This window comes from Rhopalosiphum padi, chromosome 1, assembly GCF_020882245.1.
Source record: "Rhopalosiphum padi isolate XX-2018 chromosome 1, ASM2088224v1, whole genome shotgun sequence".
In the NCBI taxonomy this organism is placed as follows: domain Eukaryota; kingdom Metazoa; phylum Arthropoda; class Insecta; order Hemiptera; family Aphididae; genus Rhopalosiphum; species Rhopalosiphum padi.
Window position 1 is genome coordinate 73876601 of NC_083597.1, and position 20521 is coordinate 73897121.

At 29.2% G+C, this 20521-nt stretch overlaps 3 protein-coding genes across 6 annotated transcripts; 1 reads left to right on the forward strand and 2 right to left on the reverse strand.

Annotated features, from left to right (window-relative positions):
* Nucleotides 1–1774: 1774 nt before the first annotated feature.
* On the reverse strand, nucleotides 1775–7249 carry LOC132918053 (sorting nexin-2). The gene is made up of 10 exons (XM_060979118.1): nucleotides 6747–7249; nucleotides 6523–6660; nucleotides 4737–5121; nucleotides 4510–4668; nucleotides 4325–4446; nucleotides 4045–4251; nucleotides 3707–3799; nucleotides 3494–3637; nucleotides 3243–3395; nucleotides 1775–2355 (listed from the first exon to the last, which is right to left on the reverse strand). The coding sequence occupies exons 1-10, from the start codon at nucleotides 6831–6833 to the stop codon at nucleotides 2305–2307; spliced, it is 1539 nt and encodes a 512-aa protein (XP_060835101.1). The 5' UTR covers nucleotides 6834–7249; the 3' UTR covers nucleotides 1775–2304.
* Nucleotides 7250–7414: 165 nt separating this feature from the next.
* Nucleotides 7415–9980, forward strand: LOC132918054 (small ribosomal subunit protein uS4). Of its 2 annotated transcripts, XR_009660372.1 has the most exons (6): nucleotides 7415–7575; nucleotides 7972–8213; nucleotides 8426–8544; nucleotides 8752–8819; nucleotides 9438–9609; nucleotides 9725–9904. XR_009660372.1 is itself a non-coding variant. In XM_060979119.1 (5 exons), the coding sequence occupies exons 2-5, from the start codon at nucleotides 7991–7993 to the stop codon at nucleotides 9906–9908; spliced, it is 594 nt and encodes a 197-aa protein (XP_060835102.1). In that variant the 5' UTR covers nucleotides 7415–7575; nucleotides 7972–7990; the 3' UTR covers nucleotides 9909–9980. The 2 variants fall into 2 exon arrangements, 1 of the variants encoding a protein (XP_060835102.1); XM_060979119.1 differs by lacking the exon at nucleotides 9438–9609 and having other exon boundaries at nucleotides 9725–9980.
* A 1100-nt stretch (nucleotides 9981–11080) lies between these two features.
* LOC132918052 (extended synaptotagmin-2) lies at nucleotides 11081–20219 on the reverse strand. 3 transcript variants are annotated; one of them, XM_060979117.1, is made up of 18 exons: nucleotides 20014–20219; nucleotides 15475–16197; nucleotides 15243–15383; nucleotides 14687–14760; nucleotides 14541–14607; nucleotides 14330–14475; nucleotides 14139–14259; nucleotides 13887–14057; nucleotides 13718–13809; nucleotides 13606–13654; nucleotides 13416–13505; nucleotides 13269–13355; nucleotides 13045–13203; nucleotides 12823–12987; nucleotides 12309–12604; nucleotides 12127–12228; nucleotides 11945–12044; nucleotides 11081–11855 (listed from the first exon to the last, which is right to left on the reverse strand). In XM_060979117.1, exons 2-18 carry the CDS (start codon nucleotides 15868–15870, stop codon nucleotides 11622–11624), a joined length of 2490 nt encoding a protein of 829 aa, XP_060835100.1. In that variant the 5' UTR covers nucleotides 15871–16197; nucleotides 20014–20219; the 3' UTR covers nucleotides 11081–11621. The 3 variants fall into 3 exon arrangements, with proteins under 3 accessions (XP_060835100.1, XP_060835099.1, XP_060835098.1); XM_060979116.1 differs by lacking the exon at nucleotides 20014–20219 and adding an exon at nucleotides 19971–19988; XM_060979115.1 differs by lacking the exon at nucleotides 20014–20219 and having other exon boundaries at nucleotides 15475–16314.
* Nucleotides 20220–20521: the final 302 nt, after the last annotated feature.

Genomic DNA, 20521 nt, shown 5'->3' on the forward strand with positions numbered 1-20521 from the left:
CGTCCTTTATATACTACAATTACTACAAGTTGTTGGTGGAATAGTCATATAAATAATAATACTTCTCTTAAAAGTTGGATAAAATTCACAATCTTTAAAAAAAAAGAAATATTTTCCTACCTACTATATATTACCTATGTATATCAAATATCAATACACCTAGCTTGGTACCAATAATGATTTTTAGGATTTTAGAATATTTAATTTATATATAATTTTTTTAACTAGCAGAAAAGCTAGGGGGGAGTTATCCCTTCCTTGCCCCCCTTGGGCAAACTAACAGTAGATACTACTGATATGTTAGTAGATATCTACTAACAGTAGATAATTAAAAATTAAAATTTCCGACAAATATTTATAATTGCATTTTTTAAATAAAGTACATACATATACTTTTAAAAATCTGTGGACACTTTTTGAGCTGTTAATGAAAATTTGAAACTTATTTATTAATTTTCCAATATAAAAATAAAAATAAAAAAATTATAAAAATTATTAGGTATATACCTATAATTTTTGAAATAGACTTTATTTTTGTATGAATAATTTACATATAGACATGATTTAAAAAACTAAATAAATAGGTATATATATAGGTAATAGTCGGATAGAGGGTGTTAAAACATTATTCACATTCATATATATATTTTACTCGTTCATTAACTTAATACATAATTAATAATAATTAATTTACTGAAAATATAAATAATGTGCCCCCCCTTTAAAAAAATGTTTGTATCCGCTGCTGAGATTGCAACATTTCAAGTTTTTACGAAAGTAGATATTAAAACAAAAAATAATTGTTCTATATCTAAATAATAATTATATTATCCATAAAAATTTGAAAATTTTCTCCTTTATGTATACATATTATTATTTACTATAAATAATGACATTTTCAAAATACCTACTTGGCTACTTATAAATTTATTTTAAGCTTTTTATAACCTGAACCTATTCATAAAGTTTTAAAGCAGGTACATAAGTACGTTGGATGTTGGTATTAATTTTTAAGTTAATAACAACTTGGCATTAGTGATATTATAACAATTATTATTACCAACTAATAGCAGTATAAATATCCTTAGAAATAAAGGCTGACATACTGTCTCCACTCAGAATCAATCTATATATTAACAAATGATGAAAAATTTGAATATTTGAACAATGGATAAATTAATTAATGAATAATAAATATACATACAATAAAAATTCTAAGAAATAGATGCTAATATGGAATTTTTGTAAAGAATTGTTGGTACACCCATCACCTACTATACAGCTAGTAGTAGCACTGTAACCTCAGATTTTAAAATTTTTTTTTGTTTATTATTATTTTTTTAAAATATATGATTCCGCATGAGGTTTTGACATATTATTACACCAATATAATCAGGGGAATAAATTACTTTTGAATGATTTAAGTAATTGTAAGGGCGTTTTACTAATTAGTAACATAAAATGTCTAAATTGAGATTCATTTTTTGTTTTATTTTTTTAGAAGAGATCTCAATTTTTTGTCTTGCATATCCTGTTAGTGAAGTTTGGGAATGCCTATGATAATCATAAAGATAATATTAAAAACAAAAATCATAAATTATGAAATGGATAATAGGAACCTTTGTTCTGTTGATAATAGAAGTTTCTTTAGACTGTTTTGAGATCTAGTAACTGTAAGTACTATTACTATGTATGTATACAAATATAAAATAATAATTTATTAAGTTGAAAACATTTTACAGATTGTTGAACATAGAAATAAAAAGACTAGTAGTTTCAAAACTTATAGATGACTGATTTAATTGGTAAATTTATATATATAATAATTTTAACAATAAATAATTTATTACTAGTATTAACTTATTTGTTTTGTAATTTATAGTAGGCGATTACACAAGATTGTGAAATGTACCATTAACAACAATATAATAAAGACAATTGGTTTTATAATAATTTATAGCAAATAGGTAAACATCAATAATAATTATTATTTTAATATATATATATATATATTTATTTATGCATATGCATTGATAATATAAAAATAAAGATAAATTAATATAATAGAATATTTAAAAATAATAATAATAATAATAATATTATTGGAGAAATACATGGGTATTTTGGGATAAATAATGAACTCTAAAAATATGATAAACACATAAATAAATAAACAAATTAGAGTAAAGAATGTTTAATTTATGACTCTGTATATGCTTCCAATATATTTCCAGCAAATTCTAAAATATGAACTGGTTCTTTACGTCTGTTAGAAGCCAAATCACATTGGTTGTTAGAATTGGGTCAAGCTATGGCTTTAGCTTCAGGAATAAACGCTTGCCAATGTTTAATAATCTAAGGAAAAAAGTTTGTATCAAATTAAAAGTATATTATAACAAGGTAATTCACCAAGGATATCCATCATTTTTTTTCTGAATAATAGAGTTATTCAAAAACTTATTTTTGACATTTTTAAAAACACTTGAAAACCATATTATTTTCAAATACTTGAAATTTTTTGTACTACTTAAAGAAGGCCTAGTAGCAAAACAAACTTTTGTTTTTAAAAATGAGACTTCTAATTTTTCTGTGTTCTAATCAACAGATATATACATATTTTTTAATTTTTATGCAATTTAAATCAAATTTTGAACAAGATATGTGATTTACAAACACTTAAACTTAATTTTTAATTTAAGCTATTTCATAAGTAAAAAATATGTACTAATTGTTACCTAGCTATAGACAAGGACAACAATTTGCAGAAAAAAAGGGATTCCCATTTTCAAAATAGAAGTTTATATCATCACCACAAGAGTATTACGTGGTACAAAATGTTTCATGTATTTGAATATATCGTTTTCATATGTATTTAAAAATTCCAAAAATTAGATTTTGAACTATTCCACGATAAGAAAAAAAGGATTTAGTGTCCTTGGTAAAGCAACCTTATAAATTTCAATTACAATATTATTGGTACGCGGTAAAAAGAAGTTTCAAAGATAACATTTTAACTAATGGAGATTCAAAATATAAAAACTAGATTTTTTATTCAATAAAATAAAATTATAAGAAATAAGGTAAAATTGATTTATATATTAAAATCAATTGACCAAGGAATTTTTAACCATAGAAAAAATGTTGAATAGTAATTTTTAATTTAACATTTTGTTATTCGCACTAAATAATACATAATATTATAATAAAATAATCACTTAAAAAATATAAGATAATAATGTTACCAGAGTTTGATGGTTTATCATTTCTTCAAGATATGACGATATAACTGTCTTAAACTCTTTGATTCGGTTTATCTCAAACTGTTCAAATTCTACTTTGATAGTTTTAGAAATTTGTTCAAATTCATCTTGACATCTGGATAATTTTGCTTCCCACTAGAAACAAAATAATAATAATTATATTTTTCATTGATTATTATAGAATAAACAATTATTTTTATTAAATTCTTATAGTATGGTAGCATTTATTTTACCTCTGACACTTCATTTGTAACTGAGCCTACTTTGTCCAAACGTCCAGTAAGTTCTAACTTGGTTTTTTGTTCCCGTTTTTTTGTTAAAATCATTTGTGCATGTTGCATGTTTTGATAGACTTTAACTCGTTCATGAAAAACATTCTAAAGAAATTTAAAGCAAATAATTTTAAAAATTATACCTAATAGTATTATAGAGAGTATATAACATACTTTTACAGCTCCAATAAGGCCAATGTAATCCTTTAATAGTTCACAAAAAATAGAGAAATCTGTATTAGCTTGTTCAGTTCTCACAGATTCAACCTATAAAACATAATTAAAAAAAGAATATAACAATTGATTTAGTTGCAAGTTCGGTTAGGTTAGGTGAGGTTAAATGAGGAAATTTGTTAATAATCAAAATGAGTAAATTACATGTAATAATATTATTACTGTGAATTAATTATTAACTAAACTGATATAAAACAATTTCAGGATAAAAAGAGTGTGGATCACAAATGTATATATTTTTATATATTTGTGATCGGTGGTATGGATTAATATTTAACCTTTTCAAATACATCGGCAAGTTGTGATAAAGCACGTGATAATCCAGTATGTTCTTCACAATTACTCAATACTGCTGCAGATTTTGCAAAAGATCCACTGGAATGCGCTAATTCTTTACGATTTATCACCAATGATTCAACAGCTCCATGTAAATTGCGAAGTTGCAAATCCAAATTCTCTATTTGTACTTCTTTTTCTTCAAACCACTAAAAACAAATTGTTATAATTCGTTAATAATAGAAATTTAAAAAAAAAACAAATGAATAAAACTATAATTACAGGTTCGTTTTCATCCATTTTATAAGTGATTTTGTTAACAGTTTCTCCAACTTTATTAAAAAGTCTCATAACACCAGCACCACTTAATGCAGATGTACTAGTTGCTTTTGGAAGTTCACAATCTACAAAAGTTTTATTTATGAAGAATTATTATGCTTCAATAACAATTAGAATATAAAAAATACCTTGTTCTAGGAAATCACAAAAGCATTTATCATTGCGTAGAATCGGATGTAGAGCAATCCTTTTTAAGAACCTTTCTAACGCCAAACGTCTTTTTTCTATGAATTCTGCTGATGTTGCTTGATCAGATTGGTTTCCAGATATTTTAATTCTAGTTGAACCTTTATAAAATTTTAAAATTATTTTAGTTTATTTTATATACACACATTTTTTTTTATGTTGTTAATACCTAACATATTTTTTTGAGGAGCAGGGGGTATGAGACGCCCATTTCTTAAATATTTTTCAGATAGTTTATTATGTAATCCTAGGAAATCACTGAACCTTCTAAGTACTGCCATATTATTTGTTTTAAACATAGTCATATTTGTACGGGTGACAATTCTATATGCAACATAGGAGCTCATGCCTTCTCCAACCTTAGTAGTCTCAGATATAGATATTTTTATAAAACCGTTTTCAATATTTTCAAAGTTTATATCGTTGGTAGACACATTTGGCGTATCTTCCACTTGGTTATTTTTTTCAGAAACTGATGAAGTATCGTTTTCTTTTAAATTAATTTCTTCTTCAAATCCATTAGAAATTACCTTTTTACTAGTTGTCTGTTCCACCTTTAACAATAACAATTATAAAATAAATATTTAAATAATTACTAATTTTAATATAAAAATAGCAAACATATTTGTGTCAAACATAGGTATAGTTAATAAATAATAAACTAATATAAATTAAAATAAACTATCAATCCTCAAACTATATTTAAAAATTGTATTTAAATGGGTGTAAAAAAATGAAAACATACGTCATTGTGAAACTTAATATTAAACAAATTTTGCTAAGGCAAGCATTACATTTTTTTATATAGAATATAAACAAGACAAGAAATTATATAAACATTATAGCTATAACAGTAACTTTCATTTAGTTGGAGAATTTGGTATAATACTTCATGAATAAAATTAACTATGAAGAACTTAAAAAAATATTAACTTATTATAATTATGAAATTATTATGTAAAACAAAAATTAATTTAATATATTAAAAAAAAAAAACAAAGTTAGGTTCAAAGGAATTATATAGGTTAACATAATATGTAAAATATGATATAACATATATATATATAAATATAAAAAGGTAGTTTACTGTTTAATGTATAATACAAGATATTATGGCTAATATTTATTGTTCGAATGGATGGTAATTGATATCAATGTAAAATAATGATCATAAATATGTAATAGAGATTAAAGCCTTTAATCTATAAACAGTAAGAAATAAGATAAAATACTGTTGTAATCCATAGTTGAAATTTAATATAAAATTTAAATGAATTATCATTTTTAAAACAAGTTAGATACCATTTATACTATACTAATATAATAAAGCTGAAGAGTTTATTTGAAGGCATTAATCTTTAGAACTACCATTCGGATTTAAAATTATTTTTTTGTACTTGATAGCCCAATTCTTGAGGAAAGTTATAAGCTATTTAACATCATGTAATGACTCTTAGAAGCTGAATAAAACGAAAAAATATCAGAAAGAATACTAACAGTAAAAGCACGAGTGAGCAAAGTGACGTGTATATAGGCAAAAATTGCACTGGAATACTATTAAGGTATAAAAAAAAAAAACTGTGTTGTCTGAAAATAATGAGTATTAAATAACAAATTGAATAGTGTTTGAATTACATAAGAGTTGTCTTTTGAATAGCCAATTTAGTGCATGAGAATAGTTAGTATTTAAATTAAAAATATTATGCGAATAATAGAAACATTAAAAATATCCATCTACATTTCAAGTAACTAATTATAATGATAAACTATGTTTCATTAAGATACTTTTATGAAATATACTGTTTTAAATCTTTGCTTAAGTGGGAGAGTCATATTTAATTGATTAGGGTTGTCCCCTATGTGAATTCAGTTAAATTTACTGTACCTTTATTAATATTGTTTTTATTAGACTAAATTACAATTCCTTGTGCCCAATAACCTTAGCCAAAACTCACCTCTTTGTGATCATTGATTAGTGGTACATCTGTTTCAAGCAGCGTGGACGATTCTTCGTTTAAACTAATGTTGGTCAATGGCGGAGGAACCGTTGGTGATGGCACGAAAAGCTCTTCGTTGCGCAGACTGCTAAGATCCTAGTAATCAATTAAGAACAAAAGTTTTGAATGAAACAATTTTCTTTCTCTTTAGATACGCCCCTATAAACGTCATGACCACTCACGTCTATTGTCGAACTGAAGATATCGTCGTCTTCGTCGTCGACTGGATCGTCTGTGGCCATCATGGGCGGTAATTTTTCGTCAGTCATAATCTATAAACTAGAGGGATAAGTCCAATGGCGAAACGTTACGACACGGTTGGATTTCGTCTGTCACACCGTTTTTAGACAGGAAAATCGTAGAAGGGAAAAGGATAAAAATTAAACGTATAAACGAAAACGCGAACTCGATGCGATTGCCACTAGAAAATATGAATGAGACGTACGAATATTTTTAATTATAGCCAAACTTTACTGGATGATTTGTAAGGCAGTTGTAACTTGTAACTTATTAGTTGTAGTTTCTAGAGGTGTTAGATCTGTAGACTATGTCTATGCCTACTATGGACAGAGGATAGACGAATAGACAATAGACGATAGTTGCTACTGGCTACTTGGGCACTGGTTGTGCGATTTAAAGTTTATATACGACAAATAGTAATAATATCTATCACGTCTGCAAAACGCCCGTATTTATTCTCTGATGATAACAGAATATGTCAGCAGAAAGATAACAAGCTTATCGGTCGCATGCGTTGGCTGCACTGGTCCCGTCCCTTCTGTCGCTCAACGATTTGTCCTAACCTAACCAACACGTATACCACTAACTATACGATAACCACCCCACACCACATTGCAACCATGGTCAATGGTCGCTCTATAGAGCGAGCCACTGTGCCTGCTTGCTTACGTGCTACTTTAGTGACGCTGACACTCTCACTGTACCTCTGTTCTTTTTGGATGCGCACGTTCGACGGTCAAGTCCTGCTGTCTGATTTTTTCATTTTTTACTGTGAGTATTTTATAGGGATATTTTTTTGTTGTTTTTTTGTACCAACTATTAATTCCGAACAATGTGAACTACTAATGATGGTTTCGTAAGATTTTCGATGGTTTTCAGCCGTTGCCACGCTCGATCGAAACGGATAAAAATTCGCCTACATGAGCTTATCACGCGTTATAATTCTTTTTCACTTAATCATTTTGTCAATGTATTCATCATTCATGAGATTTATACATTTTATAAGTTATCCGCTACGTTTTCAGTTCGATTGAAAATCAACGCTAGTGTCCTCATGATTTCCCATAGTTTTGTTTCATAACCTCGTGTGTTCAAATATCGGAATAATGTGTTTCAATATCCCCATAAAACTGTATTGATGTGTATTTAACGTCTAAACTGTTTTAGTTTCAGATAACCATTCAAAATGGTCAACGGACGCATCCCGTCCGTGTACAGTAAAACGTACGTGACGCCTCGTCGTCCGTATGAGAAGGCTCGTTTGGACCAGGAGTTGAAGATCATCGGAGAGTATGGTCTGAGGAACAAGCGTGAAGTATGGCGTGTGAAATACACATTGGCCAAGATCCGTAAAGCCGCTCGTGAATTGTTGACTCTTGAAGAGAAAGACCAAAAACGACTTTTCGAAGGTTTGTTATAATTTATTTCTTCTTGTTATTTGCATTTGTTAACTAAATATTACAATGATGAAACCAATATATATTCTGACACCTCTCGTCTGAAATTCCGACCGTGTTGCTAATTTAAACCTCACTGAGTAATTTTATATAGTTCAATAATTAATTTTTATTTCGTCTTGTGTTTCATTTGTTACTGTGATTAATAATTAAATTATTTATAGGTAACGCTTTGTTGCGTAGATTGGTCCGCATTGGTGTTTTAGATGAAGGCCGCATGAAGCTCGATTACGTTTTGGGTTTGAAAATTGAAGATTTCTTGGAACGCAGACTGCAAACCCAGGTAAATTTTTATTTTTATTAGTTATAAAATTATTGAAAGCTGATAAATTAATATGATGAATTTATAATTATTTTCTGACACCTCTTCTGAAAAATATTTTGTTGATAGTTAATGTCTGAGAATTTACAGCTTGTTATAATTTTTTTTTTTTTATAATATAATTGATATATTTAATATCTGCTCATAAAGAAAAATTAATCATTTTAGGTTTTCAAATTGGGATTGGCCAAATCCATTCATCATGCACGAGTTTTGATCCGTCAAAGACACATTCGGTATGTATTTCAAATTATTAAAACTATGCCAATTGTTTTGGGCAAGGATGCTGGAAAATTTTACCACGATAATCCTAATCACAATTGGGCTAAATTATTTGCATTGTGTTAATCCAAGTTCAGATAAATGTTTTTTGATCTTTTTCATGACAATGCTACAATATTATTTAATATTTAACTTATAATTGTAGCCTATTATTCTTGGGCAAAGATGTTCTTAAATTATATATGAGCAAATCTTAATCATGATAGGCTATAACATAATACTTTGGTTAATCAAAGGTCGGAATGTATATCTTCTGTCTTTTTCATGACAAAGTGACAGTATACTGATCTACATCATTATTTTACCTATATTAATTAAATGCATATGCCATTTGTTCTTGGGCAAGGATATTCATAGTACATTTTAAATAATCCTAATCGCAATGGGCTAAATCAATAGACTTTGGTTAATCAAAGGTCAGAACTATTATTTTCTGTCTTTTTCATGACAAAGTAACAACTTTTTATAAAATATAATTAGTTTTGTATGTTAGGTTATAATTACTAACTTTATATATAAAGTTTCTTTAACTTGGATGACTAATAAAGTCGAATGATTGTTTTCCTAATTAGATGAACAGTCAACTGCCTCTCAATGTTGGCTAAGAGTTCAATTTTATTTTTAACAGGCCACTTAAAATGTTCATTATTTATAGTGTCATTTTAACGTCTGTAAAAACAACCATTTAATTGTGTGGTTTATTACTGGTCCCTTTGATAAATCCATGTTACTGAGACCAAAAATGTGAGTTTCTTTATGTTTAAAGTCATTGACAAATTTATTACTGCTAACCTCATAAAATTTCACTATTTAGTTTATTATTCTAAATGAGTTAATAACTAATTTTTTAATTTTACAGTGTGCGTAAACAAGTAGTAAATGTACCATCATTCATTGTTCGTCTGGACTCCCAGAAACACATTGACTTCTCCCTGAAATCACCATTCGGTGGTGGCCGTCCAGGACGTGTTAAGAGGAAGAATTTGAGGAAGGCTAAGACTGCCAAAGACGATGGCAATGCTGCTGAAGAAGAAGAAGATTAATCTATTTAATCATTCCTCTTAATTTGTACATTGTATTTTTTAATAAAAAAAATATATTGACTACCAATTTTATATTTTTCTTATTTAATTTAGGCCATTGTACAGTTGAGAAGTATAAAATTATTTACAAATGTTAATACTTTTCGATTATCGGAAGGTAATGGAATAATTATTGAATTGCAATTTCTTCATGTTCAGTGAGACTTAATTTTAAAAAGAACCCTAGTTTATGGTGTAGAAATTATTTTACATTAGCCACATCAGTGTTTGAAGATCATGGCTAATGAACAATTGTTGCATTCCATTTTATATACCTTGATTATTTTGATCAACACTGCATTACACATGGACAATGTAAACTGCAATTGGTGCTTGTTTAGATCAACTAGCGAGTGATATTTTTTATATGGTCAAATTTTCAAAAAAACCTTAATATTCCATTAAAAGCTTGCAAGATCTTTGTGTATATTGTATAAAACTTAAATTTTTTTCTCATGCATTTGTCTTGTAGGTAGAGTCAATATTAATATGTATATGATTTCTTATTGTGATGTTTTGTTCCTAAATAATGTATCTATTCGTGTTTTCATTAATCATATGCAATATGTATCTCGTTACAAATTTAAAAAATTTGACGTTAACTTTTAAATAATTTTATTTAGAGGTAGAGTTATTGGATATTTAAGCGAAAAATTATACATGAAAACAATTACCATTTCTTAAGTAGGTGATAAACTTAAATTGGAAACAATTTTTTTTTTACAAGTTGAATGTATAATCTGATTTATAATTGATTTTAAGCTTAAAAATATGTATTGTGTATATTATGTTATAATATATTAATATTTAATAAATTTTAACCTTGTTTAAAGTTATTATTCATTGAATATTAAATGATGATAATTTTTTTCACATGTCAAAAAAACTACCTTTTCAAGAAATGACCAACAATTTTTACAATAGACAAGCAACTCCAAGTAAGACTTATAGGCAAAATCAATTTTCCTATTAAAATTCTACTCTTTATTCTGTACATCTTTTTAAGTTGCATAAGGGCATATAACTATTGTGTATGTACTTAAAACCTAAAAATTAGCTTTCTTATCATTAACAATTATGTATTATTATAATTCAACATCTTTTTTTCCAATAATACTAAATGCATCTTATTGTGAGACTATACTTCTGCGAGTAGTGTTTATTTAGTTGCTATTGTATCTAATATGTATGTGATACATTCAATGTAACTAAACAAGGAGGTCAACATTTTATAACAACAATACAAATAAAATATTTTTCTAAAAAGATACAACTTAATGTGTAAGAAATAAAAAACATATAATTAATTAAAAAGCGTGGCACTATTGAATTTGTTCAATAACATTGTTAATAAAGTATAAATCAATGGGTTTTCAACACAATACTTTGCAAAGACGGAATTGTTTTCAAATTAAGTTAGAAAAGTATATAAGAAATAACAATTTATAATAGATATATAAAAAAAAATAATAGTAAAAATAAATTTAACAATGCAAAATGGATAAAAAAAAAAAATGTAAAAGAAAATGTGACTAATAGTTTAAAAATAAATACATATTATGCTGCCTTAAGGTAAATCATAATATTTAAGCACCATATTGTTATAAAATAATAAATGTATGCCGTTTAAAAAATGAACGATAGGTAATATGTTTAAAGCACTATGAATTATAATTAACCGACGGTGCCTTCTTTGATTTCAGTTTCTAAATCAAACCAACCAGTAAAACTGGGTGTGTTTATGTTGACATAGTCGCTAATGTTCAACACTATCTGACCCAAGACAGGACTGTGCCAAGTCTTCTTAGTCAGGACAGTCACTTCTAGCTGTTTGCTGTTCAACTCAGCCACTCCCATGATGTACTCGAATGTTTCTTCATACACGGGGTTGCAATTGTCCTTGTACGTCTACACATTAAAAATATAAGCACATATTATTTACTAGAATAATAAAACAATAATTATGTTTCTCGTTTCTTCCTGCTATGGAGTCTTACTTCAGTTTTTCGTTTGGTGTTACTGTTTTCTTTCTTGGGTAGTACGTACAACTTGACATAAGGATCAGGGATGTCCGAAGCTTCTTTGATTGGTAAGTTACTGAAAAAAAGCAACATGTTCACCACAATAAATAATTACCGTCCATACATCATTAAAACTAATGAAATAATGGTATTCTTACACGACTTTATGTATAGTAACGTTGAGACGTTGTCTGGCCACGCTGAATGTCAATGTTATTTGTATGCTGCCCAAAGGACCTGTGCCAGGAGCTGGTTCTTCTCTGTTTGATTAAAAAAATATTAATAAAAAGGTTTCATTCTATAAGACAATAAATATATAGCAATAATGTATGATTCTTACGGTTCGCTTAGCAGTTCGGTGGTTTCGGCTTGTTCAATGAGTGGTTCTTGATCACCACCACCGGTATGTGAATTTCGAGATACCGTTGAATCTCTTTTAATCGACGAGGTCCTACTCATACCATCTGTAGGTGTGTTATTGCCAACAGCTGACGACTGAATCTCAGACACATCTGCTGAAGTTATAACACTGTTGACAGATTTTGTCGACTGTACAGATGTCTGTCTTGATAGAGGTTTTGTTACTGAAGTAGTGTCGTCATTGACATCGACCAATACGGGACACTTTTTCAAAAACTATATAAAATTTAAAGTATGTAATCAAGTATTTTTAGTTAAATATATTAAATCAGTGACATAAAATTTCTAATAGAGAGTGTTATATTGAATAACACAAAATAAATATGGTTATTATATAATAAAATTAGCCAAGGAGGGGGGGAGGAGTCAAAGAGCTAAAACCATATTGTGTGCACAACACTGTTTTAAATTACAGTCTGAACATAAAAACATACTTTGAGTTGCATACAAAACAATAGTTTGCTGTCATGCTGTTGGTTCTTGCTGTCAATTATCAGATCATAAGGTTGAGTATCCACTCGCATATTTTGGGCAACCAATAGTAACGACAATTCGTAAACATATAAACCCAACTGAGTATTTGTTTTTTGATCTATAACCTAATAAAAAAAATACAGTATAAATTGTATAAACCTATAATAAAATACTATAAATACCTTAAATTCGATTGTGTCTGTTTCAGGGTTGTTCACCAAAAACGTGAATCCTTGTTCATAGACAGGACGTTCAGTGCGCAATTTTCCTACAGTTGTTTGGGTAGTTTGACCAACAGTTACTCGTACCAATGGATCTGGTTTGCTTTGAGCTCGAGCGTTCTATAATTTACCAGAATTTATTATAGAATAATATTTTTAGAACATAATTTCATTAGAATACACACCGGTAAATTGATAGCCGAATCTACGTATACCATCACTACAGCTGAACTTAGATTTGTTATTCGAAGTTCTTGGGTTTCAGTAAGGGCCTAAAAAGTACAATATTAAATAAACTATGAACACAATAAGTGATTTCACTCTTCTATTACCCTCTTTAATGCACTTTGTTCCAAAGTTAAGTCCAACCAAAGCATACGCACATGTATCATGCCATGTTTGGTATCCTCCAAGTTGATCCACTATAAATGATTGTTTTAAAAAATTGTACATAAATATATAAAAAAAAAAATAAACGAATGCAAAAGAAGTTTAATCAATGGTTCTAATTATTTTATTTACCTTATCAAAATATCCAGTTTTAGCAACATTGCCAATTTGTATTGAAGCTCTACACAATAAAAATTAATAAAAATAAAATTAGTCATTACTTAGTTTTATAATAGTGTTTCACCTTCCTAGATTCGAATGTTTTTTGCCCACCATTTCGTCTTCATCAAAAAGTTTGAGCTTCAATACTTGTCCTCTAGGAGAAAAAGACGCAAACTGTAGAAAAATAGTAATAAAACAATTATATTATGTATTAGGATAAAATATTTGATTTCTAATATAATATTCATTACCTCGCACCAATAATCCCATTTAGGATTCAGTTCATTATTTATTGTATGAGTTTTGTATTGTTGTGCACCCAATGTGACAATGACGTAAGGATCTGATTTGCCTTTTCTTATCAAGCTCATGTCTTTGGCCACCAAATTTTTAGCTTGAAAGATATGTACACGCAAGACACCCTAGAACATACATAATTAATATTCAAATAAAATTACTAAGAATTGGCAAGAGAATGTAGAATTTATAGTTATGATACTAACCTCTGGCTCAGGTAACTTTACAACATGTGCAGCTATTTCATTACTCAATACTATAGGCAATTTGTTAGGTAAAACCATTGTAGCGGCTACTTGTTGAGCAATGACTTTTTTCAATACATCACTAAAACAATAATTGTGTTGACATTGAATATAAAATGTTAATATTTGATATTATGATGTACTGCAATTACTTGAGGCCGGGCATATCCAGTACGTCGGCAACACCCATTAAATCGTAATCAATGTCAGGTTGATTAAGGAAAAAAATCTGCATTCCACCTACCAGAGGTGAAGTAGTGAGCAATGGTTTCATAACCACTCTCATCATACCACGAATCTGTTTATTGACGTTTCTACTATTATTAAAATTTGTTCTAAAACTTAAAAACTAATCGTCATTACTTGAAAGTCTTTGATACCGCAAGGGATTCCGCTTACATAGAACGATATGTCACTATCACTAGCAAATCTTTAAAATGTGAACAATGTGAATAGAGTTAATTTCTACTATTGGTTGTAAGATATTATGAAGAATAGTAATGACTTACATAACGTCAATGTCCAACATTATTTGATCGCGTGATACTTTATCATAGACTTTGACACCTCCGATTTTGGGTGGCTTAAATAAAATAATTTATTTTAAATAATGTACCTTTTCAACTAACCACACAATGTTTAAAACTTTAAAAGGATGTCACACCTGCACGTGTTATATCTGTCTTACAAACGTACATGGCAAATTTTTGTACAGTAGAATTAAATTTATGCGTTTAGCTTAAAAGAATGAAATGACTTATTATTAAACTTAAAAGTTAGAACATTAACTGCGTGTTATCTCATTGGTTTTTTACGATACTTTAATTTTTCAGTGAATTAGGTATAAGTGTTTTTAAATTTTAATATATAACATATTCGTAACTAACTTAAAAATTAAAATACTTTAAAAATTTGACGAGAGAACACAGACCTTTAAGTTTGATAGTAGGTCATTACGTTCTAATATTTAAGCTAAAATTGGTTCTAATCTACAAAAATTTGCCACGTACATTTGTAAAACTGAAACAATAAAGTGTAGCTGCGGTATGTAGACGCAGTACTCACTATCGATCCTAGTCGTAACTTGTCGAACGCAAAGTTATTGATTTTGTATTCACGTAGGCTTTCGATGACCATCGGTTCTACGGTTGTTTTTATGGTGCTCTGAGCGTACGCGCTGATCATCGGCCACATCTGTTTGATAATCTAAAACAGAGCATCGTCGTGCAGTCAGCAAACAACCTAACCATCGCTTTCCAGTAACGAGTACCCGAGTACCTGTCGCCATCAAACCTACCTGGTTGAGCCATTCGGCGCGATGGATGTCCGGGAAGAACACCCAGGACGGTAGCTCGGCAACGTTTGCGGTGATCAGGTCCTTCTCGTCGGCAGCAGCGGCTATCTGAGCGCGCCGGCGTTTTATTCGGCCAGCGTCGCTCAAGAGGTCGCGGACGACCGACAGACAGAAGAAGAACGGCACCAGCACCCACGCGCTGACGGACGCCACGCGCCAAAAGCCGAGAGCGTAGATGGTGACCACGGGCACTAGACCTTTGGTCACTCGCCAAACCGTTTGCCGGACGGTTGGTTTGTCCAGCGTGCCGTCTGCCACCTCGGCGGCTTCGGCCACCAACGCCGACGAATTATTGTCGACGTCCAGTAACCGCAGTTCGTCTGCTGGGCGATCGGCCATTGTGGACGGACGACGACGACGAGAGAGCAAGAGGAAAACTTAGAAAATGTCGACGCAACAAAGCGGGTAGGCGTCGGACCGTCTACGCCACGAACGAGAACGGACGAACGGTGCAATTGTGCAAATACTACTGGTGCGCCCGAGATATTATGTTCGAATCGATGACATCATAATAATAATATTATATTATTCATATTATTATTTGACGGTGTCGCTGAAACGGCCGAGGCAGTGGAGAGAGGAGTAGGAGTCGGTCTTCGTCGACAAGATTCGGCGGTGACCGGTGGGAGTCGTCTGCTGCTGCACCGCGGAGTGTGGACTCTGTTTCTAAACAAGTAATTGTTATTAATTATTATAAAACGATACGTTCACTAGTACATTTTTTAAATCGTCGCGAAAACGATACGACTCGAACCGCAAAAAATGCATGCCGTTCGTTTTTTTTCTTACCGCGGCTGCCCCAAGAATTATTATCATCTCCCTAACTGATAACGCGACAGATGAAAAATCCGTTGTTAACATCTGTTGATAACGTTAATCATCTGAGTCATAATCATAACATAATAATTAATAATTATTAATTAATTTTCATTATTAAATATTAACTACATATATTATATTATATCTGTGTAGTGTGTTCAACCTTCAACACGAATCAATTATTTTTATTATTGGATTTATATAAATTTAAATAAATAAACTTTCAGTGATTTGGGAATGGGGATGTTGTCCACCAGTAGAGTATTTTGATTTATTAATTTATTTTTTTGTGGGGCGGGTGTCCTATTTCATTAAAACCAATTGTTTAATAAATAAATATTCTACCTAGATCACTGGCATAGTGGCATATTGTAATTAAGCTGCTTAAATGGAAAAAATTAAAAACTCAAAGTAATATATTATTATTTATTATATATAGTAATATATAGCTAACAAAATTAAATATTATAGGTACCTACTTATTTTGGAAGTTACCATACTTTGTTAAGACAGGGATCAAAGGTCGCTGTGTAAAAAAATAAAAATAAAATAATTGAGAAAAAATCTTGGTTAAAAATAGCAGTGAAACCGCGTATTGCCATTGACAATACCAATCATTGATTTAAAATGAATTTAGTCGAGAAAATTATTATTAGCCATTAGGTACTAAAAAATAGATTCCTATTAAAATATTAATTTTGACTTTTTTGTAAAAATAATTGGATATTAATATTTCACTGTGGTCTGTCTTAGGCCTTAGCTTTTATAGGTCTTATAAAAAATGTACATACTTTTTCTGTTTATTAGTTTGAAGAATTTGTTAAATGAAGGCATTTAATATAAGAGACTCAAGTAGTCAAGTTATAAAGTTATTTAAAAATTGTTAAAATAAAAAAGGGGGCTTGGTTATTTTTGATGGATTGTATTGTAGTATGATTTATATGATTATTATGGAATGTTTGCTGCACTATTTTTTTTTATAGTGTGTGGTCTGGGTAAGCTAAGTAAGCGGTGCACGTTGGCCAAAAAGGGACAAATAAAAAGTTTAACATTTATTATTCCGATTAATACTCGTATGACACTGGAGCCGAGATTTCTTGGATTCCGACTTGTATTGGTTTACTAAAATAACTTGTTGTTGTTATTATTTTCCATCAAATTTACTTATTTTATGTAAATATTACAAATTTAATTGTAAATATTCTTATGCTTAGTGTAAAAGAAAATTAGTATGCTAAATAATAATACGATTTATACATTAAACTCATTAAAGTGACTACTATTTATTAATATGAGTATGAATTTAAAACAATTGATTAGGTTTTTTCAAAAGAAATACGTTTTTTTTTGTTTTGTTTAACCTATTTATTTACAAAAGCATTCGTGTTTTAGATTACTCGTATAATTATTATAGGAAAAACCAGTTGCAATAGAAGAGGATATCTACGTTTTTATATGGCGGTTGAAAGTGCCGTGGTGAGAGCTTATCGATATTTTTAAAAATGTAATTCCAATATTTTTTCGTTCATATCGGATAATAATTATCATAACATAATTTTAATTCATTTTTATTTTATTAATATATTATGAATTGTAATTTTCATCAGTAAAATATCTGTATTTTAAAGTTTTAACTAGAAGTTTTATTCTAGTATCTAGAAAGGGGTTTGTATAAACAAATTTGATTAAAATATCTTCAGTATAATAAAAATAAAAATATAATATAAATAATTTATTTAGGACGTTAAAGCATTTGATATTAAAAATATAATGGAAAAATAAAACATGTACGTAAAAATCAACAAAACGCCGTCATGTCGTCATCACAAATTCATAATATTAAATACATTGTTGATTGGGAAATAACATTCCGGCCAGAGGATATGTTAAGCTTATTTACCTAATTATAAGTAAGTAATTATAAAAATAATAATGTTATATAATAATATAATAGTATAATACCTATCAATTTTACCTCAATATTTTATTTTATTATTAAAATAATTACCATCATTCAGAAAGGTTTTATAAAAATAGAGGACTTTTTAATTTTATAATAACTGTTGATTTTTATTCAAACGACCGTGAGAACACCTTTGTATAGGAGGCATTTTTTGTGAATAATAACATAATATGAGAATAGAAACTTAATTTTTATATGTCATCGGAGCTATATTATAGTGCCTACTTCTACTATTTGGTTCCTTATTGATTTGTCAACTGCTAGCTATTGTAAGTTTTAACAATAAAATATACATTTCGTGGGTCACTTTCGTATACGTGCATTATGAAAAAACCAACCTCGTTCGTTTTGAACATCTATTTTGAAACGGTTTTAGTGTTTTAATACGGTTTTTAACTTTAATAATTGACGCGATTCTGTGAAAATATAATGAGTAGTGAGAGGGGAACTCTTGGCAAATTTGCGGAGAATGTTGATTCACATTCCTGCACTCTATCGGATACAGAGTATGAAGTAGTAGTATTTACGGACAATCGTACTGTGCACGTTATATAATATAACAGTGATATAATAAGTTAATAACCAATATAAAATATTACACAGCTGGCACTCAGGACCGAAACAATTAGGTACCTATAATTATTATGCTCAGAGCATCTAATAATAGGGTATTTTATTTTTTAGATTATTTATTATTTAATATTAGTTATTTGATTTGATTTTGATTTTTTTGAAAATTAAATGCAATTCCGGAATAATCTCTATTTATTTATTAATAGAAATATTGTGGTGATTATTTTTATTAACATAAATAAATATACAGATACCATACACGACATTACACGATAATCAAAATCGTTGATAAGTATTTTAGCATAATATTACTCGTACAATATATTGATATAATCTAAAATAGAACTTTTTATTATGGGAATCTTAAATAGGTATCAAAAACAGTTTACAGTCTTACAACAATGAGGCTAAGCGTATAGTCATGTCCTAATCTAATCAATACAATAAAACAAGTAATAACATTTTTGACATTTAATAATAATTTTAATTTTACAAACCCTATTTAAAAATATAAACATATCTGGAAAAGGATATAATATGGGGATTTATTTGTTACAGCAAAGCAAAAAAAACTTAGAACACTAATTTAAGTAAAATAAAAATTCATTAAAATATTGTACTTAGAAAATTAACTAGATACTTATGCTCCTCCTTTTATTTCAAATCACACACTTCGTAAATATCTTCGAATAATGTTAGATATCAGTATATTATTATAATATATTCAGTACATATTACACGAATAAGCTAAATGCTTTTATAATAGCTTTCGCAATATTCTACTTCATCTTCATTATTCCAATACACGATATTATAATCCAATTATTAAAAATTTATCGTCTTTATCCATTCCAGGTGGTAATCCCTCAAGACACATATTATGTATAAAATACACATCACACCCTATGAACATAAAACTTATTTCTAAAACCATAAATGATAGGTAACCGCTTTCCTAAATAAACTCCATATTATACTCTTGCATATACACGCAGTATGCTTATATATTAGGCGTACGTCGCTGGGTCGAAATTTTGTAGTACATTAAAAATTATTGAGTACAGTCGTTACAATCGATACGTACCTAGATATATGTTTACTCCAAATAGGGCGCGCGTAGTACTTACAATTAAATGGATCTTGGTTAGCTTTTAGAATTCAAACGAACTGTTAAGAAAATTAAAGGAGGTTTTCACAACAAATAAGTTTGTAATGTGAGAGAACAAAAAACAATAGTTACGACTAGCGACGTTTAATTTAGTATTTTATCAAATAACCGTCAAAAACAAGTCCGAACTATTTTGACGAGTGACGAGTGACTAAAACTTAAAACAGTAAAACGTTTATCGTGATAATAATAGACCTTCTCTTGAACGCTGCTAGTAAAAGTCTGATAAATTGACCGAGTGTTGGGCCGAGGAGGGGATAAGGCCTTCTAGATGTTATTGTAATGTTACGTAGACAACACTGCGTGCAGTATAAGAACATAATATTTTTAGGCGATTGAACACATTTATATAATAGGTACGTTTTGTATTTGCATATATTATACTAGATTGATAATAATACGCCCTCCTATGGGCTATGAGCATTTTTTGTATGCGGGTGACCTCGCGTTCTGTCGTTGCACAGTAT

Coding starts and splice junctions, on each gene's coding strand:
- LOC132918053 (XM_060979118.1), bottom strand. CDS start 6,833: ATGACTGACGAAAAATTACCGCCCATGATGGCCACAGACGATCCAGTC. Junction 4,447..4,509: donor TTGTGATTTCCTAGAACAAG/GTATTTTTTATA, acceptor AAACTTTTGTAG/ATTGTGAACTTCCAAAAGCA. Junction 3,800..4,044: donor TTGCCGATGTATTTGAAAAG/GTTAAATATTAA, acceptor TATGTTTTATAG/GTTGAATCTGTGAGAACTGA.
- LOC132918052 (XM_060979117.1), bottom strand. CDS start 15,870: ATGGCCGATCGCCCAGCAGACGAACTGCGGTTACTGGACGTCGACAAT. Junction 12,988..13,044: donor CAGACACAATCGAATTTAAG/GTATTTATAGTA, acceptor TTTTTTTATTAG/GTTATAGATCAAAAAACAAA. Junction 12,229..12,308: donor ACCGAACTGCTAAGCGAACC/GTAAGAATCATA, acceptor TTAATCAAACAG/AGAAGAACCAGCTCCTGGCA.
- LOC132918054 (XM_060979119.1), top strand. CDS start 7,991: ATGGTCAACGGACGCATCCCGTCCGTGTACAGTAAAACGTACGTGACG. Junction 8,545..8,751: donor AACGCAGACTGCAAACCCAG/GTAAATTTTTAT, acceptor TAATCATTTTAG/GTTTTCAAATTGGGATTGGC. Junction 8,820..9,724: donor ATCCGTCAAAGACACATTCG/GTATGTATTTCA, acceptor TTAATTTTACAG/TGTGCGTAAACAAGTAGTAA.